This window comes from Lycium barbarum, chromosome 6, assembly GCF_019175385.1.
Source record: "Lycium barbarum isolate Lr01 chromosome 6, ASM1917538v2, whole genome shotgun sequence".
In the NCBI taxonomy this organism is placed as follows: Eukaryota; Viridiplantae; Streptophyta; class Magnoliopsida; order Solanales; family Solanaceae; genus Lycium; species Lycium barbarum.
In genome coordinates, this window is record NC_083342.1 from 109,838,634 (window position 1) to 109,860,735 (window position 22,102).

The window sequence follows — 22,102 nt, forward strand, 5'->3', positions numbered from 1 at the left end:
CTGTTCGAAGTCCAAGTAAAGGTTATAAAAATTAAATAAACATTTCTCTTATATTGAATAAAATTAGTTTAAGTAAAAAACTTACATGCGCCTCGGTAGTCTCATGAGAAGACACCTCTGCCTCGGCAGGCTGATGAGAATGCTCCGGAATGGGCAGCTCCTGTGAACCCACTGGCGCCGAATCCTAAAATATGAAAAAAATGAAATAATAAGTACTTTAAATGATCAAATATGTATATTAAATATTGACCTTATATTGAATAAAATAAATTTTAATAAAAAGCTTACCTGTGGCTCGGTAGTCATATGGGAAGACACTGCTGGCTCGGCAGACCCATGAGAAAATGCCTAAGTGGGTGGCTCTGATGGACCCGCTGGCGCCGAATCCTAAAATATGCAAAAAATGAAATAATAAGTACTTTAAATGATCAAATATGTATATTAAATATTGACCTTATATTGAATAAAATTAGTTTTAAGTAAAAAGCTTACATGCGCCTCGGTAGTCTCATGAGAAGACACCTCTGCCTCGGCAGGCTGAGTGGGTGGCTCTGATGGACCCGCTGGCGCCGAATCCTAAAATATAAAATATTACTAAATAATGAATAACATATATATATATTTGAAATAAATAATTTAAATGAACAAATATGTATTTTAAATACTAACCGGGATCAAAAACTCATCAAAGTCAAGAATCCGGGCTCCCTCTAAATTCCTCACAGGCCGCTCATCAGCTAATGAAGCGCGTAACGCCGCCCAATCAACGTTATCACGCTCCTCCATGTATGCATTATGGCTCGGCTGTGATGAAGACCCGGGTATCTCAGCAAGTAAGAGCGCCGGCGTAAACGTAGGTGAGTCTCCAGGTGAGCTGCCACCGGCCTGGAAGGGCTGCGGATGGACTAGACCGTGAACGCCCTCTGGAATGGGATCGGCCTCATCCGTCTCATCTACCAGTCCTCCACCAGCAGGTCCTCCGGCAGCAGCGCCGCGTCCTCTACGCGCACGGCGTCCTCCGGCAGCACGACGTCCTCTGCCAGCACGGCCTCCTCCTCTGGGAGCCCCCGGTGCTGCCTGATACTCAGCCTCCGGAACAGGCTCCGCCATGCGCCTAATCTCGCCTGCCTGGCGGATACCATCCTCGGAAATCCTAATCATCTCCGCGGCAAGCCCCGCAAGCCCAGGGTAAGGCATATGCTCTAACCCCAAGATGCGTAAACGTTGTACGCCCACCAGCTGCATTTGTGTTTAACAGAAACAAAAAAAGTTTTTTTTAAAACGTAACAATTAATGAAATTAGATAAATCTAAATATGATAAACTTACCAATTCCTCGTACTGCCCCGCGAGTGCTGAATATCCTACATCCCTAGGGGGACGCAAAGCTGGGTTGCCAATCAATCGGCGTGTGATCTGATAGTGCCAGCGCATGTAATGCTCTATGGGAGTCAAATGGCCGACCACCGCTAAAGTGCCCAACCTGTTCTCCCAACGGTGGAGCTGGACATCCATGAAAGTCAAAAAATTATCATCAGTGGCAGCCTGATCGTCCCGCTGGTAGTGTCGGAGCTCATGACAGACATCAGGGGGTATACTCTGTGTATGCCCAAACTGTCGTAAGACACGCTCGGGCATGTGATCCTCTACGATGTCCAGGTGTATCAATGGACACCGCGACCTCCAAACCCCCTGATGCCCTACAGAAGGGGGGCAAACCATCTAATATAGCAGCGTACGGCGTCCATATAAATAGCTACATAACATATAAATATAAATCAGTGATCACCATGTAGAAAAGACGTTTAATTAAATTATTAATGTAAATTTAAATAGTTTTACCGCATCATCCGTCATGTGATCAAGCTGGTCCTGGAATGGAAGAATACTGTGGTGCGTATCGACATCCCGGTCAAAACCCGCTGTCCACCTCCTCGCATAAGGCATGTCAATCTCGAGGTGATGTCTAGGTACGGGCTAAAAAGGCAGCATCCTCTCCCACGCTCATAACTGTAAGTGATATTAGAAAATACGATTTTTTAGTCGCCCTTTCAAGAGGTTTGTTGACATTACAGGAACACACACTTAAATATTACCTGGAGAAGAGCAAAAAATCCACACACATCTCTGACAGCACCAATAGACGCTCGGCACAGGCATCTGTAAAGATTCGCCAAAACAGCAGCGCCCCAGCTGTAGTCTCCCAAGCGGTCCAGATGCTCCAAAAAAACCAAGTAACGTAAACTGACAAAGGCACCCGATGAATTCGGGAACAAGATGCCCCCGAATATAATAAGCAGGTACAAATGGGCATGACGATCAACATCGTCCTGCGGGTTGCCGTCGCCAACCGGATCTAGACCCTCCAAATAAGTGCAGAGTGCACTAAGCTAAACCCGACTCTGTCCAGATACCTGAGCCGCGACATCAGGCACGAAGTGGGTGAGCCTAGTCAACTCTGTCACCCACGTCCGACCAGGAGGAGGCTCGTACCGAGTGTACAGTGGCTCTCCATCAACTCGCAATCCAAAGAGGACCTCTACATCCTCAAGTGTAATCGTGGCCTCACCAGTGCGAAGATGGAAGGTATGTGTCTCTGTCCTCCACCGCTCAACCATGGCCGTGATGAGCGCCCAATCATGCTGTACCCGACCAACAGACACGCAACGGTAGATGCCGCCCCGAAAAAATATCTCCAACACGCGAGGATGTGGGGGGTGCTCGCGTAAAAGAGTCCACGCTCTCTGCAGCCTACGGGGACAGAGCCTAGTAGATATCCCTATACTACCGGCCCATAATAACTCTGACTTATGATTGTCTTGCAAAGACAATACTGATCTATCAGCGGGCCCCGGGTGAACAGCGGGCCCCGGGTGATCATCGGCCCCAGGGGGAACATTCGGATCCATGAAAGAGTCCGGTCTGTACAAACTAAATTAGTCATTATTCTTGAAATGAAAGATAAATTATATTAACTAATCGAAATTTAGCAGTAATATTTGTTTGGAACTATATTTTGAATATGTGATATATTTTTAGTTGACCAAATAGCCAACACAACTACGATAAAATTAAACTAAGAGTTCATATTCGTCGACCACATATTTTCCTATAAACTTTATATTTTTTTCGTTAGCTTATGTATTTATGAAAAGAAGAACTTTAACTATTCTTTTTAAGATAATTTTTTTTTATTTAACATATATATTCATGCTTTTAAAATTGTATAGATTAACATTTCATAATCGTTTACAACTTGTTTGGATGGTTGTTACCTATTGTATTATATTATGTTGTTAGTATAAATAAAATGTTTGCTTTGATTGCTACTTTAGTTTTATTGTTATGTAACGACGAGAGGTTCTATTTTATGTAACCACTGATTTGATCCTATATAATACAACATAATACGATAAATGTCAAAACAATACATAACAATCATCCAAAAAAAATGTTAACAATATAATAATTCATTACCAATCAACTTCTTTCAATTCATAAATAATATTTAATAAATATTCAATTAACAAAATAATAATTCATTAACAATTCATAAATAATTAACCAAATTCAACTCATAAACATATAACAAATTAACAATTCATAAATAATTAACCAAATTAACAACTCATAAACATATAACGAATTAACTATGCATAAACATTTAACAATTAACAATTCATAAACATTTAACAAATAATGAATTAAATAAATAAAAAAAAAAAAACGGAACAGTGGCCTAAGCCACTGCCCCCAGCCGATCAAACCCAAAAAAAAAAATGTTTTTTTTTTTAATAATGACGATTAAATGTTAAACATGCATGCAATACAATGTATATAACAAAATAATAACAAAAGTTCATAGTAGAAAACCTTAATCGAAGATTTTTTGTAGATATTTTAATCGAGTTGTACGCCGCTTTTTCTCAAAATTCAAACTTAGAATCTTGCTCCTTGACTTGAATATACCGAGAATCTAAACTTTCCGGATGAAATTTACTAGAAAATGATGTTTTTAATGCGTGGGGACCACAACAACCTGCCCTCCAATGGCGTTTTTGAAAAAAAAAATGCCACTGGAGGGGGGCAGTGGTGGAACCCGATCGGGTTATAGTGGAAGACTATAACGCATGATTTTACTGCGTTATAGGAGAGAAGCAAAGTCCTATAACGCAGTAAAATCATGCGTTATACTCTGCATCGTATTCCGTATAGCGCATTATTTTACTGCGTTATAGGACTTAACGGGGCCGTCTCCGTTAGTGCTGTAGCGCAGTAAAATACTGCGCTATAGGTACTTTAGTAACTTTTTTTTTTGTTGCGGCATTTTGGTTCAAAATGTTTTTTTTTAGCCATTTTGGTTCCGGACTCTATTAACCCATTAGTGAGAGCAAATGAAATTATTGCACATCAAAAAACATGGACCTCATATTATTACTTTTCTTCAAAATATTTAATTGTTGTATTTGCTATTCCGCCATGTCATTTATTTGTTATGTATGTTAAAATAAATATACTTAAAATATATATATTTAAAAAATAAGATAAAATTTAATTACTTTTTATTTTTATTCTTACTCTAATAAATGTGAAAAGAGATTAATATCAAATGAAGATCAAATAATGAATAAGGTAAATTAGTCAAATTATAATTCTAATTCACGTTTCCTTAAAAAACCATGCAAAAGACAACATGATAAGTAAAATGAGCTAAACCGAGAATATTTACCAAAAAATAAAAAATACTCCCTCCGTTTCAATTTATATGAACCCATTTGACTGGGCACGACATTTAAGAAAGAGGGAAGACTTTTAAAACTTGTGGTTCAAAATAAGCCTTGAAAATTTGTGTGGTTGTAAATCATTCATAAAGTGAATTTGTTTCCAAATTAGAAATGTGGTCATTCATTTTGGCACAGACTAAAAAGGAAATATGTTCAAACAAATTGAAACAGGGGGAGTAGCATTTCTTCGTTTAAATAGAAAATCATTTTCTACTTTGTTTCGTTTTAAACATGTAAAATTAATAATTTGAATTAGAATTATCCAAATCAAAATTTGATAAAAAAAAAGTATTTTACACCTTTAAATTAATCGAATTAAAATTGAAAGTATCAACTGATGCTTAAATATTGCTATTATTTTATCTCAAATAGAGGAAAATAGTTTTCTTTTAAACAAGTCTTCTCTTTTAAAAAGTATTAATAAATTTTCGTAGCAAACATGAATATAATAAAGTTTTAGATACGGAGCACAAACTACAATGTTATATGAATCTTATTTTGAACATAGTATATATATATATATATATATATATATATATATGTATCCATAAAAGCAGTACAAACTTATGTATGTTTATTATAAAAAAAAAAAAAAAATATATATATATATATATATTATCACTATCTAAACACAACTACACATACATAGATACACTATAATCTGAAGTGTTGGGCTAGTGCGCAGCACGGGCATAGGCCATCTAGTTAATAACCTATTCTTCAACCTGAAGAACTACTTTTGTCAATTATTTTAATTGTACTCGTATTTTCAGTAACATAAGTTAAATTCATTCAGTACAAAGTAATCTAAATTATGATATTCAACAAATCTAATGTTAAATCAATTTGGACACTGATTTTAATTATTATTTTGGAAATATCGCTAAATACAAGATACATTATTAGATCAGTCTTATAGGAAAAATTTCTGTTAAAATAATAACGGCGTCACCTTTTTTTAAGGGAAAAGTTTAAGTAAGTAAAATATTGTAGTACCAAATTTGTGTACACTTGATTAATGTGCAGAAGGATGAGTCGGTGACTATCATCCTAAAGTTCATAAATTTTCGAAGCCTTCAAAAATAGGTATAGTGCGTTACTTTTGGATTTCAAGATTGTAATATCCACGTTTTCTCCCTAAAATGCTACAGATTCTTAATTCTTTATGCATTTTTTGGGGCATCAATTAAAGAGATAATGACAATCTAGATTCACTTTTTGTCCAAAATCATTCAAGAAAAATGATAGTTTTATTATTAACTAGACAATAGGTTGTTAGTTTGGATATGAATGTCATTAAATGATAAGTACTAATACTTACTTTTTGCATTTATGAATAATTGGAAACCATAAAGCAGATTGGATAATTTAGTAGGTCCAAAGAATTATCCACTCAAGAGGGAAACACACCCATAGAGTTAGGGTGTGTTTGGTAAGAGGAAAGCATTTATTGATTTTTTTCTTTCAATTTTTCCATGTTTAGTTGATCAAAATAATTTGGATGTTCTAGGAAAAACAAGTTCAAAATGCCTTTCCTAATGGAAGAGGAAAAACAAGTTTCATAAGTGACGTTTCAAGCTCATTGTTTTCTCCCAACCATGCAACTCCTTCAAGTACATCCGCTCCTTGACCATCCCACCCCTTGCAATGCTCGAACCCTCACTCCTCAACGTAACTCATCCTACCCTCATAATATTTTGTTAGATTACATATAAATACTCTTGCAATTCTACTTTTTTGTTTACTTACCCAACGCTAGAAAATAAGTAAGAAATCACTTGTTTTCCAGAAAACTTTTTTTCTTCGTAGCAAACACACCCTCAAATCTCAATTGATAACCATACATCTATTGTTGGAAATAGCAAAGCAGCGAAAAAGATATTACTCGCCCGAAGTCAAAAAAACGATGAGTAACTAATTTGTAACATGTTAAATAATCATAATCAGAAAAATCTATTTAATTCAAGAACCATTTAATTTGGAGCTTGCATGGCGTTTAAGGAAAGAGTTGAAGTCCGAAATTGCATGCGTAGTACTTTTGATCAAAAGGAAAATGCAGGCATATGTTAGCTTTCTAAACATCGCAAGAATCAAGTTGAAGACACTTTTATTAAATTAAAAGGAATAAAAGTGGTTCTCATGTGACTTTTCTTTATCATATAAGTATATATATAATTAAGATTGACTTTTTTTCAAACAAAATCAAGATATTATGTTAACGTATATTAAAAAGGTTAACATTCAATTTGGAAGAAGGAAAAGGAAAACTTATTCAATTTGGAAGTAGGAAAAGGAAAACTTACTTATTTCTGTCTGAAATTAGCTTACAGCTCCAATCGATGTATAGGACTCCAAAATATTACACTTAAAATAATATTATTTTCAGTTTTTTCACTCATTGTAATATTTGATGGCAAAGAGACCAGTTCTATTGTACTTTCATTATTAGAGGCAGATGCGGCCTTACGGCACCGGGTTCATTTAAATTCAGTATTTTTAATGTGGAGCACATTTATGTATTAAAATTTACTAAGATTGGAATAATTAGTAGGTCAAAATTCATGACTTTTACGTGTAATAGGTTTAATATTAAAAACCTTAAAGATTGAGGAGTTTAGTCATACAAGCCATCATCAACAAAGCAAATGACTTAAAAAGAATCCAAAGCATCAATTGTTCTCTTTCTATCATCTATAGATTCTCCAATAAATCCAAAGTGAAAAGTCTTACCACTAATTAATATCGTCTCTGTAGATTCTTGAGTAAATCCAAGTGAAAAATCCTAGTAAAAGTGCTATTCCGTTCGTTCACTTTTAATTGTCCACTTTGGACTTTTCACGCTATTTAAGAAATAATAAATAAAGTGCATAATTTACCAATGCACCCATATTAATTAGTGCATGTTTTTATTGGATCTGAAAAATGATTTGAAGTGAGTAATTAATACTATGGGTAAAATAAGAAAAAATAAATTGTCTTATCTTGATATGCTAAAAGTGACAAGTAAAAGTGAAAATTTATTTTTGAAATACTGAACAAGTAAAAGTGAGCGGGGCGAGTAATTAATATCGTTTCTATAGATTTTCGAGCAAATCCAAGTAAAAAATCCTACTACTAATTAATTGTCTCATCGAGATTTTTTTCCAGCAAACGCAACATAACTACTATATCACCATATTGACGCCTCTCCGGAACTTCTTGAATGTAGCAAAGACGAACTTCACTAAGCATATATTAGCAATAATAATGGTGGGTATTACTATTTGCTAAAATTACAAATACTCCCCCCGTTCATTTTTACTTGTCCACTATTTTAAAAATAGATTTTCATTTTTACTTATCACTTTTAGCATATTAAGAAAAGATAATTTTTTTTTCTGTTTTACCCATATTATTAATTACTAACTTTAAATTATTTTTCAAATCCAATAAAAATATGCACCAATTAATATAGGTACATTAGTAAATTATGCACTTCATTTATTATTTTTTTAAAAACGTGAAAAATTTAAAGTGAACAAATAAAAGTGAATGAAGGGAGTAAAGAAACATCGTACGATGAGTGAGATTGACATTAGCCTTTCCGTACAGAATTGTATATATTAAGGTTCTTTAAATGTCAAAAGACGTCTACTACTTATATTTTACTTTTAGTTTTGCGTTTTGACAAGAAATGAATTTATACTCATATATAGAGCCCGTTTGGATTGGCTTATAAGTTGGCTTATAAGCTGTTTTCAGCTTTTTTGAGTGTTTGGCTGGCCAGCTTAAAGTCATTTTATGCTTAAAATAAGCTCAAAAAAATAATTGGACCCATTTGACTTAGTTTATCTAAAGCAGCTTATAAGCTGAAAACAGCTTATAAGCCAAAAAAAATAAGTTGAACTACCCCAACTTATTTTTTTCAGCTTATAAGCTGCAAACAGCTTTAAGCTGTAAGCCAATCCAAACGGGCTCATATTGGCACAACCATCATGTAAATTTGTTACTTTTGTGGTAACATTCGACTTATTGGCTGGATCACAATATGTCCTTTTTTATTATTTTATTTTTATTTTTGTCCTTCCCAACTACATAGAGATATGATTAACAATAGAGAGATCTTGTATGCTACAGAAGTTCATTATGACCTAAAATTGAACGATATAAAAGAAAAGAAAATGGAAACTGCATCATTAGAATTTTGCCGTGATAAAAGAAAAAGAAAGAAAGAAGAAAGCCCTTGATTTTTTTATTTTTTTTTCTTTTGGTAAAAAGAAAGCGCATGATTAACTTTGGGTAATACACGAGTAAGAAGAATATTTTTAAACGAAAATAATGTCACACAAACATTTAATTAAGTACTAATTAAGAAACCATAGTATTATTCATAAATATCAATTGAAAAAAGTGAAACTAGAAAGGAGACACTTTGATATGCACAAAACATTAAAATATATATATATATATATATATAGGCCGCACGGAGGAGAATAATTTTGAGTGGGAAAGGATGGAGTCGAAATCATGGGTCTATGTACTGTTAATTATTTTATTGATTAATTAACCCTTTAAGCCGTCCTTATATTAAGTTTTAATTCATAAGGATTGCGTCATGAACCCTTGTTTCCTGGAAACTCACTTTTACATGGCACTTTCAGTGACCAATTTTTTTTTTTTTGGGAGGGTGCATTCATAACTTTATATTAGAATCTTTTACAATAAATGAAGGGTTTAAGTTATATATACCGTTAGTGTAGAAGAAAAATTTAATAGAAAGTACAAGTTTTATTAGGTTATTTATTTTATTTTTCCAGATTAAGAACTACTATATTATATTGTTTATAATAAACAATTACATATTATCGTAGGTAACTTAATTTACTGGTATGATAATATTACACTATATCAGCGCATATTATTTTAAATTCATTTTCTCTGAGGAAATATAGCGATTTATTTAATACATATTGCATGTGGGGAGGGGGAACCTTGTGTGAACTGAATCAATGATAGGATGCATCATTGTTGTCAATTAATACTTCTTTTTAAGCCCTTTTTAAAGAATATAATTAAGAGATAAAGTATAGAATGTGTTTTGGAGACCCCAATTTTTTCAATCTTGAAGACGAGATTTGATTCCTCAACTTTATAATTTGCATCCTGCAAACATTAAGCAACTTTGCAATCCTAACCCCTCGTTCTGTCAAAGACCTTCATTATTTTTATCAAACATTATTTGTTTTACTTTTACAAAATCGCACAGAAATTTCATTAGTAGGTAAGCTAAGGCCATAATGAAGAAAAGACTGCTAGTGTTTTAGAAAACATTGTAGTAATTGATTTGATACCGAGTTTTTCATTGGTCAAGTAAATTCATTACGAAAAAATAAATAGTGAGTGTACCATGAATTCCGTCTAGTTGTACCATTACATAGCTGGAGCATTGAAAAAGCTAATGGCAAAATAGAATTGCGCAGATAAGAAGGGGAGAATGTCTATTGTTCAAAATTAAGAGAATATAATTTTAATGTAAAGTTGAGGGTGTGTATGATTTTCACACATTTTGAATTTAACAAAAATAAAGTTTCATGATAGTTTCTTTAATTTAATTCATTGGGATCATGAGAATTTTTTGGACAGTAATGGCATGATTAGATGCTTAATTTATCAAATATATATTCTTGGCGAGAGAGATAGGTAATTTTTTATATGTAAAATGCTATTGGGTAAATTTTCCACTACAAGCACATAGACAAAAAGTCAGTTTGAAATTCGATTTGTTTAAACTTAACCGAGAATAGAATATATAACGAATCGTTAAAAATGGTAAAATAATTAAGTTTTGTCTAATATTGACTCCTGACCCCTTGCAAAGGTTAAGGGCTTGGATTTCTCGAATAACTCCAAAACAAAGAATAATTAATGATGATTAGAATAATAACTAAAGTGGAATTAACCATATCGTATCTTTATCATCAGTAGATTCCAGTAGGATTAGCAAGATTTTTTACTTGAGAGATATTATCGTCAAAATTAATTAAGATAATTATATTCGACGGTGCATCTGAGGAAAGTTCCAAGTGGAAATGGAGAAAACAGTGTTAAACTTACCATAGTCTTTGTTGCTAAGATTCTTGTTTAACTTAAATTTATTCTTCTTTGGTTCCTTCTCCTGATGTTTTAATTTTTAATTTCTAATATATTATTCTTATTAATTAAGGGAATAGAATCTCCGTAGAATCTTCTTTAGATTCCTAATACATTGGGTCGTTGATCAATCATGGGACCGCGTTAAAGTTAACTCAACTATTTTTTAAAAATCATTTTTGCAGTGGCCACGAAACTGAGAAGGAAGATTAGAGACAATAGATTATTAATTATTTATGTTATCAGAAATTACTCCGAGACTCCATGAATGATTTAAATATTTTAGAATAACTAATGGCTTGAAGTGTGTTAATTAAACTGCATACTGAAAAAGGAATTAGGTGGCCCTTTGATTTTTGTTTTGTTTTTTTCAAAAACTAATTTTGAAGAATAGTTTTGTATGTGTTGCATCAAATCTTTTCTTTATTTATAGTAGATGATGGATCTGTTTAGTGAAAATTCTGCCTCCACCGTATAGTGATAAACTTATTTATTTTCACATGCACTTGGCAATTGACATATCTAAATACCAAACAAACACGATATGAGCGTGAAGAGTATATGATTCATTTTACAATAATAAACAAACTTAAACTAGTGAATTAGTCAACAAACAGGAAAAATATAGTAAAAAACTATCATAAGTTCATAAGAGAAGAATATTGACCCAAAAAGGAAGAATAGAAATCCAATGGTTTTTGCAAATAAAGGTATAACGGCTTCCAACGACCCACCCAACAAATTATTCAGTTTCACTAGATTTTTATCTGGGGAAATTCCTTGGAAGGTGGATTTGCAGAATATTTGTCCACTTTTTTTTTTCATTCGTATCTTAATAATGAGCTATTTATTAGTCTATTAATAGAAACAAAAAAATCCAAGATAGCTCAATTTTCATACAAGTTGCTTGGAAAAGCACTTTTTTTTTTAATTATTATTAGAAAAATCTATACAACAATAAAGGCTAAAAGTTTATATATATGTTAAGACCGTTCATAAAATTCAATAATACTAGCTGTCTCTATTAAAATTTAAAAGGACCAAAAGTTTATATATCTCAGCTTAAATACCTTCCATTCATCAATAGTAAATCGAAAAATGTGTTCAAGTGTGACATTATTATCCTTATTTTTCTTTAAAACCATCTTTCTTCTAAAGTGTATTGCCTTCGTAATAAAAATATGAAAATAACGAGGAAAAAGAAAAGAGGATTGGATTTGCATGTCTCTCTCGGCCAAACATAATTTCTAGGGCCAGGTAACTTTACGCCCACTTTGGTGAATTCTAAGCACTAATTAATAAGTCAACTGTTGGTCAAAATTAGGTATATTCACCACTTGAAAAATGGTTCATTAGTCAAATCCCAGTATCTTCTGATTGGGTCGCCTAAGTTTGGTGCTTCAGAAGTTGGCTACAACATTATTTATAGTATTACAAAACTTCTTCATAATGTTTTGGCAACTTTCCTTCCACAAATTCTACCACTTACTACTCAATTTTCTACGAACCAACATTCCTTGCTCCTGAAAATTGTTATCATTCCAATGCTTTTCTTCAATATTTTTGGTATCTGACATATTAATTCAGATTTGGGCGGCGTAATTCAACAAGGAAAAGTATTACTTGCAAAGGATTTATCTTTTTCACAACTTGAACTTGAAATTTCTGAGTAAGAGTAGAAAGATTTTAGCTATCTCTCTACACCCCTTGATATTTGGTTCTCAAAGGAACAATTAGTTGATTTGAGAATTATTGATATTTTACTCGATACAAATTTCCCAGTTGAAAGTGAAGTATAGTTTTGGATGGATTAATTAAAAAGCTATCTTAGAAATTATTCAATCTTTCTATTTTTACTTCATATTTCCATTATGAGCTCGTTTGGATTGACTTATAAGTTGGTTAAATCAGCTTATAAGCCATTTTTAATTTATTTGGGTGTTTGACAAAAATAGAAAACAACTTAAATTAAGTTAAAAAGTGCTTAAAATAAGCCAAAACCAAGAAGTTGTTCAACCCCAACTTATTTTTTTAAGATAAGGGTCAAAAACACACCCCAACTATCACTTTTTTTTTAGTTTCATACCTAAACTATCACTATCTAGTTTGCAAAACGCACCACAAATTATTCTTGAATGACATGTGATCTACACTCTCCATTTTATATAAAAATGTTGCCAAGTGTTGTCCACGTGGATAAATAATGTCACAATGGCACCTACATGAAAATTAAAAAAAAAAAAAAACTATTTGTTTTAAAAAACAAACTGAAAAAATAATAATTTTTGTAGAAAAATATCAAAATTATAGAAAATAAAAAAAAATAGTTTAAAAAATGGAAAAGTTATTTTTTTTTTAAAATGAGAAAACTGATTATTTAGTTTTCACATTTTAAGAAAAAAATCAGCTTTTCCATTTTTTAAATCATTTTTTTTATTTTCTAAATTTTTTGATTTTTTTTCTTAAATCCAGTTTTTTTTTTTTTAATGCTGATTTTTCTTAGAAAAAAAATATACAGTTTTTTTTATATAAATTCCATGTTGGTGCCACCATAGCATTACTTATGCCATGTAGACAATTTTTTTGAGAAAATTTCAGTTTCACTTGCCTTTTGGAGAGTGAGTTCACACATTTAGTTCAAGTGTGTTTTGCAAACTAGATAGTGATAGTTTAGGTAGTTTTTTCAACCTTATGATAGTTTAGGTATGAAACTCAAAAGAAAGTAATAGTTAGGGTGTGTTTTTGACCCTTATCTCTATTTTTTTTGGCTTAAAAGCCATTTTGGTTTGACCAACAACTTTATCCTTTTATCCCTCATATTTTATCTTAATTCCAACATTACCCTTACTTTTAAAAATCCTTTAAGCACTTTTATTCAAACATATAATTGTTTACTTATAAAATAACTTTCAGCACTTATGCTTAAAAGCCACTTTTTTTCAGCTAATCTAAATTGGCTCTACGAAGCAAAAGAAATTACCGAACCAATCATTTTCTTTTTTTGTTCTTCCAATTCTCAAATTAGTCATATATATTTTATACCAATCAAGCGTAGGGCAAAAAAATATAACTTGAAACAATTAAAAATGGGTAGGCAAGCGTGAAGACGCACAGCATTTGCAGGGTCTATTTTTAATTAATACTATGTGGAACAAAAGTACTTCATCATGATTAATATATTATTGAACTCCCAATACCTCATGAGCTATAAAGTTAAGCAAAGAGGGGTTGATGTGGTGACACCAATTAAAGTCAGTTAAATTATTGTACTGCAAATCATTAAAGATATCATTTTTTTGATTCAAAGAAGAACACATTAAAAACAAATAATATGTAAAGAATGCAATGTTACCAGTTAGTTACCTGTAAACCCATCAACCGTCCGGTTTAACCGGTTCAAATCGGTAACCGGACCGGTAAAACCGGACGGTTGATGGGTTTACAGGTAACTAACTGGTAACATTGCATTCTTTACATATTATTTGTTTTTAATGTGTTCTTCTTTGAATCAAAAAAATGATATCTTTAATGATTTGCAGTACAATAATTTAACCGGTAAAACCGGAACCGGTAGAACTGGTTAACCGGTTCCGGTTAACCGTCTATTTTTTATCAGTTCGGTTTCGATTTTTTTGAAATCGGAACCGGACCGGTTAAACCGGTGATTTTTTTTTTTTTTTAATATAACCGTTGGGGGTTGGGCTGTGTCCGTTATTGGACCGTTGGCAACGGTCCATTTGCAAAAATGGTCGTTGCCAAACGGTCATAAACTCAATTTTTGCCCCCCCAACCCCCCAAACTTTTTTTTAACACTTTAGCCCATCCCCCACCCCTATATAAACCCTTCTTCATTTTCATTTTAATCCACACCAATTCACTCTTCTCTTTCTCTTAAATCTCAATCTCTCAATTATAGTTACTTTGCAATAATTAGCCACTTTAAATTTCTCTCAAATAAATATTATAAAGTCTTATTATAATTTCAATTATTAATTTTGCAATTATAATATTATTGGTGATTTTGCAACAATCCGAAGTAGCTTTGGTGGATTTGCAATTCTAGCCGCCTTCACTTTGTTGGAAATTAATCCGGCAATTTGGTACCTTCGTTCCAACTCTATCTTTATTTTTCGGAATTTAATTTCCGCAATTTAATTCTAGCAATTTAATTTGTTGCAATTTATTTTCTTGTGATTTATTTGATTGTGATTTAAATTAATTCTATTTAATAATGTCAAAGAGATTTAGACGTGGTGCCGGTAGTAGTAGTGGTATTGTTAGGGGTGGGCTTAATGAGGAAACATTTGTGGAAGAAACACCTAATTTAGGTATTGATGTTGGTGGAAATAATCTACTTTTAGGTCATGAGGCAATGCAACAATATTTTACCGACACTTTTAATGAAATTGATGATGATGATGATGATGATGAAACACAACCCCCCGAAAATCGCATAGGAGATACATGTCCTGCACAATCACATACACAAGACAAACCGCCTAGAACTCGTAAGCCAACCGCTAAAATTTGAAAATTTATGACTAAGGATAGGGAAAACCAATCAGTTACATGTACCCTATGTGGGCAAGTATTTGCTTTTAGGCAAGGAACTAGTAAGGATGGTGGAACGGGTACACTAAATGGTCATATGAGAAAAAAACATATGGATGTTTAGGGAGAGAAAACGAGTTCAAATGTGGGGGGTATTTAAATAGCGATAGACCCACGAACCGGTAGAAATTTTAAGTATGACAAGAAAAAAGAGCGTGTAGAAATAGCTAATGATTGTTTACCATTTTCCTTTCCCTCGGGTTTGGGGTTTGTTACTTACATTCAACGTTGTTATAATTCGTTATTTGAGGGTATTCCTAGAAGTACTTGTAGAGCGGATGTTATAGATTTGTATAAAAAAATATAGATTTTATTTGCGCCATGTATTTAATTCTTTAAATTGTAATGTTTCTCTTACCGCTGATTTGGGTCTTAGTCTTAACAAGTTATATTTTTTTGCTATTACATGTCATTGGGTTGATGACAATTGGGTTATGCAAAAAAGAATTATAACTTTTTTATATGATGAAGGAAAAGGTCGTCACGATGGAAAATTTTTAGCGGATTCAATGTCTACTATTATGAGATTTTTTAATATTTATAGAAAAACACTTTGTATTACTTTAGATAATAGTTCTAATAATACAAAGGCGATTGATCTTTTAAAAAGAGAAATAAACCCTCCGCTAAGAAATATTTTTCATGTAAGATGTAGTTGTCACATTTTAAATTTAATTGTTAAAGATGGTCTTGTGTGTTTTGACGATTCTATTCAAAAAGTTAGAGATGCGGTTGCGTTTCTTTTTTGTAATACTAACAGGGGAAGACTTAGAGATTTTAAGAATGCTTGTGTGGAAAATAACCTTAGACCTAGGAAAATTCAAGTAGAAATTGAGGCTAGGTGGAACTACACTTACATTATGCTACAACAAGCATATGAGTATAGGATTCCCATACAACAAGTTCACAACAAATATAATATTAATAGTGATGATTGGTTAAATTTTACGCATTGGGAAGATGTTAAAGAATGTGTTAAACTCTTAGAAATTTTTTATAATGCAACTCTTGCTTTTTCTAGACAATTCTATCCCACGGTAACCGAAATTTTAGCCTACTTAGCGGAAATAGCTAGAGTTTTACAAGAGTATAAGTATAAATCCGGTTATCAAGCGGCTATTTTTGAAATGATAATCAAATTTAAGAAGTATTTTTTTCCCATCTCAACTTTATTTATTTTGGGTTCTCTTTTAAATCCTTGTTTAAAAGTGTCTTATACTAAAGCATTGGTTGGTCAAATTTATACATTTTTAGAAATTGAAGATTTGATAGCAAGTGGACCGGACCAAATGGAAGACTTTGAAGATATTTCCATGGCCGAATATGATATGGGGGAAATTAACGAAATGATTCAGAATTGGTGAATTTATTATTCTACTATTTCTTTACAACTCATGTATTATTTGCAAGTTAAAAAAAAAAAAAAACTACAACTTGCAAATAAATATTATCCAAGAATGAATAAAATATATTGCTCATTGAACTTTCTTCTATTTATTTGTGTTCATATTTTTACTTATATTAAGTTAGGAATATACCTAAAATATACTAAGAATATACTTATGATATACATCTACTTAAATTAAAAACTAGAAAGTTATATACATGAAAAATAACTAAAATATACTTATAATATATAGTATACATATAGTATACATATAAGTATAACTTAAACATATATATATATATATACTTATTAGAAGCACGAGTTGGGGCCATTTTGGTCGTCTGCTTCGTCGTCATCAACAAACAAAAAAACAAAAAAAGTGTGGGCCCCACCTAAACATCAACCAATATTAAAAAAAAGTGTGGGCCCCAACTAAATCAAGCAATATTAAAAAAATGAATCCCATATTAAAAAAAATGTAAAAAAAAAAGTGCATCTCATATTAAAAAATCAAACAATATTTATGTAATTTCCAAAGTATCTCATTAAATCAATAATGATGGATTCATTGCCACATGAATATCAATGCATTAGTGGGAGCAAATGAAATTATTGTACAGCAACATACTTAAAATACTTATATATTAAAATAAGATAGAATTTAATTAGTTTTTCATTTTTATCCTTACTCTAATAAATGTGAAAAGAGATTAATATCAAATGGAGATCAAATAATGAATAAGGTAAATTAGTCAAATTCTAATTCTAATTCACGTTTCCTTAAAAATCCATGCAAAACACAACATGACAAGTAAAATGAACTAAACCGAGAATATTTACCAAAAATTTAAAAATAGCATTTCTTCGTTTACATAGAAAATCAATTTCTACTTTGTTTCGTTTCAAACATGTAAAATTAATTTAATAATTTGAATTAGAATTATTCAAATCAAAATTTGACAAAAAATAATAAGTATTTTACACCTTTAAATTAATCGAATTAAAATTGAAAGTATCAATTGATGCTTCAATATATTGCTATTGTTTTATCTCAAAGAGAGGGAAATAGTTTTCTTTTAAACAAGTCTTCTCTTTTAAAAAGTATTAATAAATTTTCGTAGCAAACACGAATGTAATAAAATTTTAGATACGGAGCACAAAACCCATGCACAGCACGGGCATAGACCACCCATGCTTCGTCGTCCGTTTCCACTGGAAAAAAAAAGTGTGGGCCCCACCTAAACATCAACCAATATTAAAAAAAGTGTGGGCCCCAACTAAATACCAACCAATATTAAAAATTAAAAAAAAAGATAAAAAAGTGGAACCGCCATCTCCAAAACTCACGGAAAAAAAAGTGAACCCCATATTAACAAAATCAAGCAATATTAAAAAAAAAATGAATCCCATATTAAAAAAAAACAATGTAAAAAAAAAAGTGCATCCCATATTAAAAAATAATTCTTCATTTAAATAGAAAATCAAATTTCTACTTTGTTTCATTTTAAACATATAAAATTAATATAATAATTTGAATCAGAATTATCCAAATCAAAATTTGATAAAACATAATAGGTATTGTTTAGGCCCAATCTACATACATTAACAATAGAATATTTTACATCTTTAAATTAATCGAATTAAAATTTAAAGTATCAACTGATGCTTAAACATTGTTATTGTTTTATTTCAAAGAGAAGAAAAGTTTCCTTTTGAATAAGTCTATTAATAAATTTTTGCCAACTTTGTGGGCCCCAATTAAACATCAACCAATATTAAAAAAAAAGAATAAAAAAAAGTGGAACCACCATCTCCAAACTCACGGAAAAAAAAGTGGACCCCATATTAACAAAATCAAGCAATATTAAAAAAAATGAATCCCATATTAAAAAAAAAAATGTAAAAAAAAAGTGCATCGCATATTAAAAAATCAAACAATATTTATGTAATTTCTAAAATATCTCATTAAATCAATAATGATGGATTAAAAAAGTGGACCCCATATTAACAAAATCAAGCAATATTAAAAAAACAAACAATGTCAAAAAAACAAAAGTGCATCTCATATTAAAAAATCAAACAATATTTATGTAATTTTCAAAGTATCTCATTAAATCAATAATGATGGATTTATTGTCACATGCGTATCAATCCATTAGTGGGAGCAAATGAAATTATTATACAACAACATACTTAAAATACTAAATGTGAAAAGAGATTAATGTCATAAAAGAAAAAATAATATTAAATGGAGATCAAATAATTAATAAGGTAAATTAGTGAAATTATAATTCTAATTGACGTTTTCTTAAAAAATCGTGCAAAAGAAAACATGACAAGTAAAATGAATTAAACCAAAAATATTTACCAAAAATTAAAAATAGTAATTCTTCATTTAAATAGAAAATCAAATTTCTACTTTATTTCATTTTAAACATGTAAAATTAATATAATAATTTGAATTAGAATTATCCAAATCAAAATTTGATAAAAAATATTAGGTATTGTTTAGGCCCAATCTACATACATTAACAATAGAATATTTTACACTTTTAAATTAATTGAATTAAAATTCAAAGTATCAACGGTTTCCTTTTGAATAAGTCTATTAGTAAATTTTTGCTAACTTTGTATTCGTAGCAAACACTAATATAATAAAGTTTTGGATACGAATCACAAACTACAATGTTATATTAATCGTGTTTTAAACAATATATATATATATATATATTACTTTACTACTATATAGAAGAGTCAGTTTATAAGCAGGACCGTCGTCGGTCCTTTGGTCCCACTTTTTTATTTAAGGGCAAAAAAATCCTTTGTGGTCCCACCCACTTTTTTATTTAAAGCAAAAAAAATGACATTTTATACTTTATATTACCAACTCTTTTAAAAAGTAGATAGAAATACTTTATTATATTTCTATTTTTCTACTATATAGAAGCATCGGTTTACCCATACTTTGTCGTCAGTCACTCTTAAAAAAAAAATGCTTCTATATAGTTAAAAAAAAAAAAAGTGGACCTCACCCTCTCCAAACTCATTAAAAAAAAGATTGATCCCGCCCTCTCCAAACTCATAAAAAAAGTGAATCCCATATTTTAAAAAAAGCAATGTCAAAAAAATACGTGCACTCCATATATTAAAAAATTAAACAATATTCATGTAATTCGCAAAGCATCCCCATCAAGTCAATAATAGTGGATTCATTGCTACATGCGTATTATCCTATTAGTGGGAGCAAATGAAATTATTGCACATCAAAAAACATGGACCACATATTATTGTTTTTCTTCAAAAGGTTTAGTAGGCAAATACATACAATTTTCTTATATTAGCCTGAGATCTAATCTAGATATATAATTGTTGTATTTGCTATTCCGCCATGTCATTTATTTGTTATGATTACTAAAATAAATATACTTCAAATATTTATATTTTAAAATAAGATAGAATTTAATTACTTTTTCATTTTTATTCTTACTCTAATAAATGTAAAAAGAGATTAATATCAAATGAAGATCAAATAATGAATAAGGTAAATTAGTCAAACTATAATTCTAATTCACGTTTCCTTAAAAAACCATGCAAAAGCAACATGACAAGTAAAATAAACTAAACCGAGAATATTTACCAAAAATTAAAAAATAGCATTTCTTTGTGTAAATAGAAAATCAATTTCTACTTTGTTTCGTTTCAAACATGTAAAATTAATTTAATAATTCTAATTAGAATTATCCAAATCAAAATTGATAAAAAATAATAAGTATTTTACACCTTTAAATTAATCGAATTAAAATTGAAAGTATCAATTGATGCTTAAATATTGCTATTGTTTTATCTCAAAGAGAGGAAAATAATTTTCTTTTAAACAAGTCTTCTCTTTTAAAAAGTATTAATAAATTTTCGTAGCAAACACGAATATAATAAAGTTTTAGATACGGAGCACAAAATTCATGCTTCGTGTGTATATATATATTATCACTATCCAAATACAACTACATATACATAGATATACTATAATCTAAAGTGTTGGGCCCGAGCACAGCACGGGCATAGGTCATCTAGTATATATATTTATGTTTAAGTTATACTTATAGTATACATATAAGTATAGTATACATATAATATATATTAAGAATATATAGTATACATAAAATATATTTGGAATATACTTATAATATATAGTATACATATAACTTAAACATATATCTATATATATATATATATGTTGTAATGCTGACTTGCTGTTAGCCTGTTAGTTAGTAAATATTTAAACTTTACTTATAAACTTATATAACATATGTAAATATACCTACAATATACTAATAAATACTATAATATATATATTCTATACAAAAAACAAACAAAAAAAAGGGGTTTTGGACTGTTTGAACCGGACCGGTTCCGGTTTTGGATTTGTAACCGGTAAACCGGAACCGGTGACCGGTTCCGATTTTTAAACCAGACACCGGCCGGTTTTGTAACCGGTTACCGGTCCGGTTTGACCCGGTTGACACGTTTAGTTGTATAAATAGGGGTCGTTCGGTTGTGCAATAACGAAAAATAATCCCAGTACAAATTTGGTATCTTTCGTCCTTTTGTTATCAATTATGAGCTATACCAGTATTATGAGAAAATAACAAAAATGGCCCCTTATATTTGTGGTTGGTTTAAAGTAGTCTTTTAAATATACTTTTAAGCAGTTTTGATCTTTTAAGTTTGTCAAGAGTCGCAGTTTCGATCTTCGTCAAAATTTAACAAAATTTGTCAATTATATTTGAGAGAAAAAAAAAAAAAGATTTAGCGAGAACTCACATTTGGAGGTGCAGTTTTTTCAATTGCTATTTTGGGTCTATTTCTATAGTCTGATATAATTTTTGGAGGTGTAACTTCTGCTATTTTTGGTCTGTTGCAGCTTCTAGGATTTGATGGGATTTTTCTGGTGTTTCTTGTTAAATCCTATTTTCACAATTTAACTCAAATCTTAAAGACATAGTTTGATCAAATATTTGAAGAAAATCGAAATTTTCACTTTGACAAACTTTAAGGACCAAAAATACGTTCATTAGTATAAAGAACCATTTTGTATCTAGCCAAACATAAAGAACCATTTTTTTCTTTGCTGTGAGCATTATTGATCTCGACTTTATAATTATCTACTTAATTGGTTTATGAAACAAACGACC

The 22,102-nt window shown here is 30.9% G+C and overlaps 1 protein-coding gene across 1 annotated transcript; it reads right to left on the bottom strand.

Annotated features, from left to right (window-relative positions):
• Nucleotides 1-287: 287 nt before the first annotated feature.
• On the bottom strand, nt 288-1,197 carry LOC132599963 (uncharacterized). Its single transcript, XM_060313107.1, has 3 exons — nt 670-1,197; nt 493-576; nt 288-387 (listed from the first exon to the last, which is right to left on the bottom strand). Exons 1-3 carry the CDS (start codon nt 1,195-1,197, stop codon nt 349-351), a joined length of 651 nt encoding a protein of 216 aa, XP_060169090.1. The 3' UTR covers nt 288-348.
• Nucleotides 1,198-22,102: the final 20,905 nt, after the last annotated feature.

Bases quoted from the DNA above. Each gene is read 5' to 3' on its own strand.
- LOC132599963 (XM_060313107.1), bottom strand. From the start codon at position 1,197: ATGCCTTACCCTGGGCTTGCGGGGCTTGCCGCGGAGATGATTAGGATT. The intron at 577-669 runs GTTAGTATTTAA...TTTATATTTTAG, and splicing joins TTGATGAGTTTTTGATCCCG to GATTCGGCGCCAGCGGGTCC. The intron at 388-492 runs GTAAGCTTTTTA...TGCATATTTTAG, and splicing joins ATGAGACTACCGAGGCGCAT to GATTCGGCGCCAGCGGGTCC.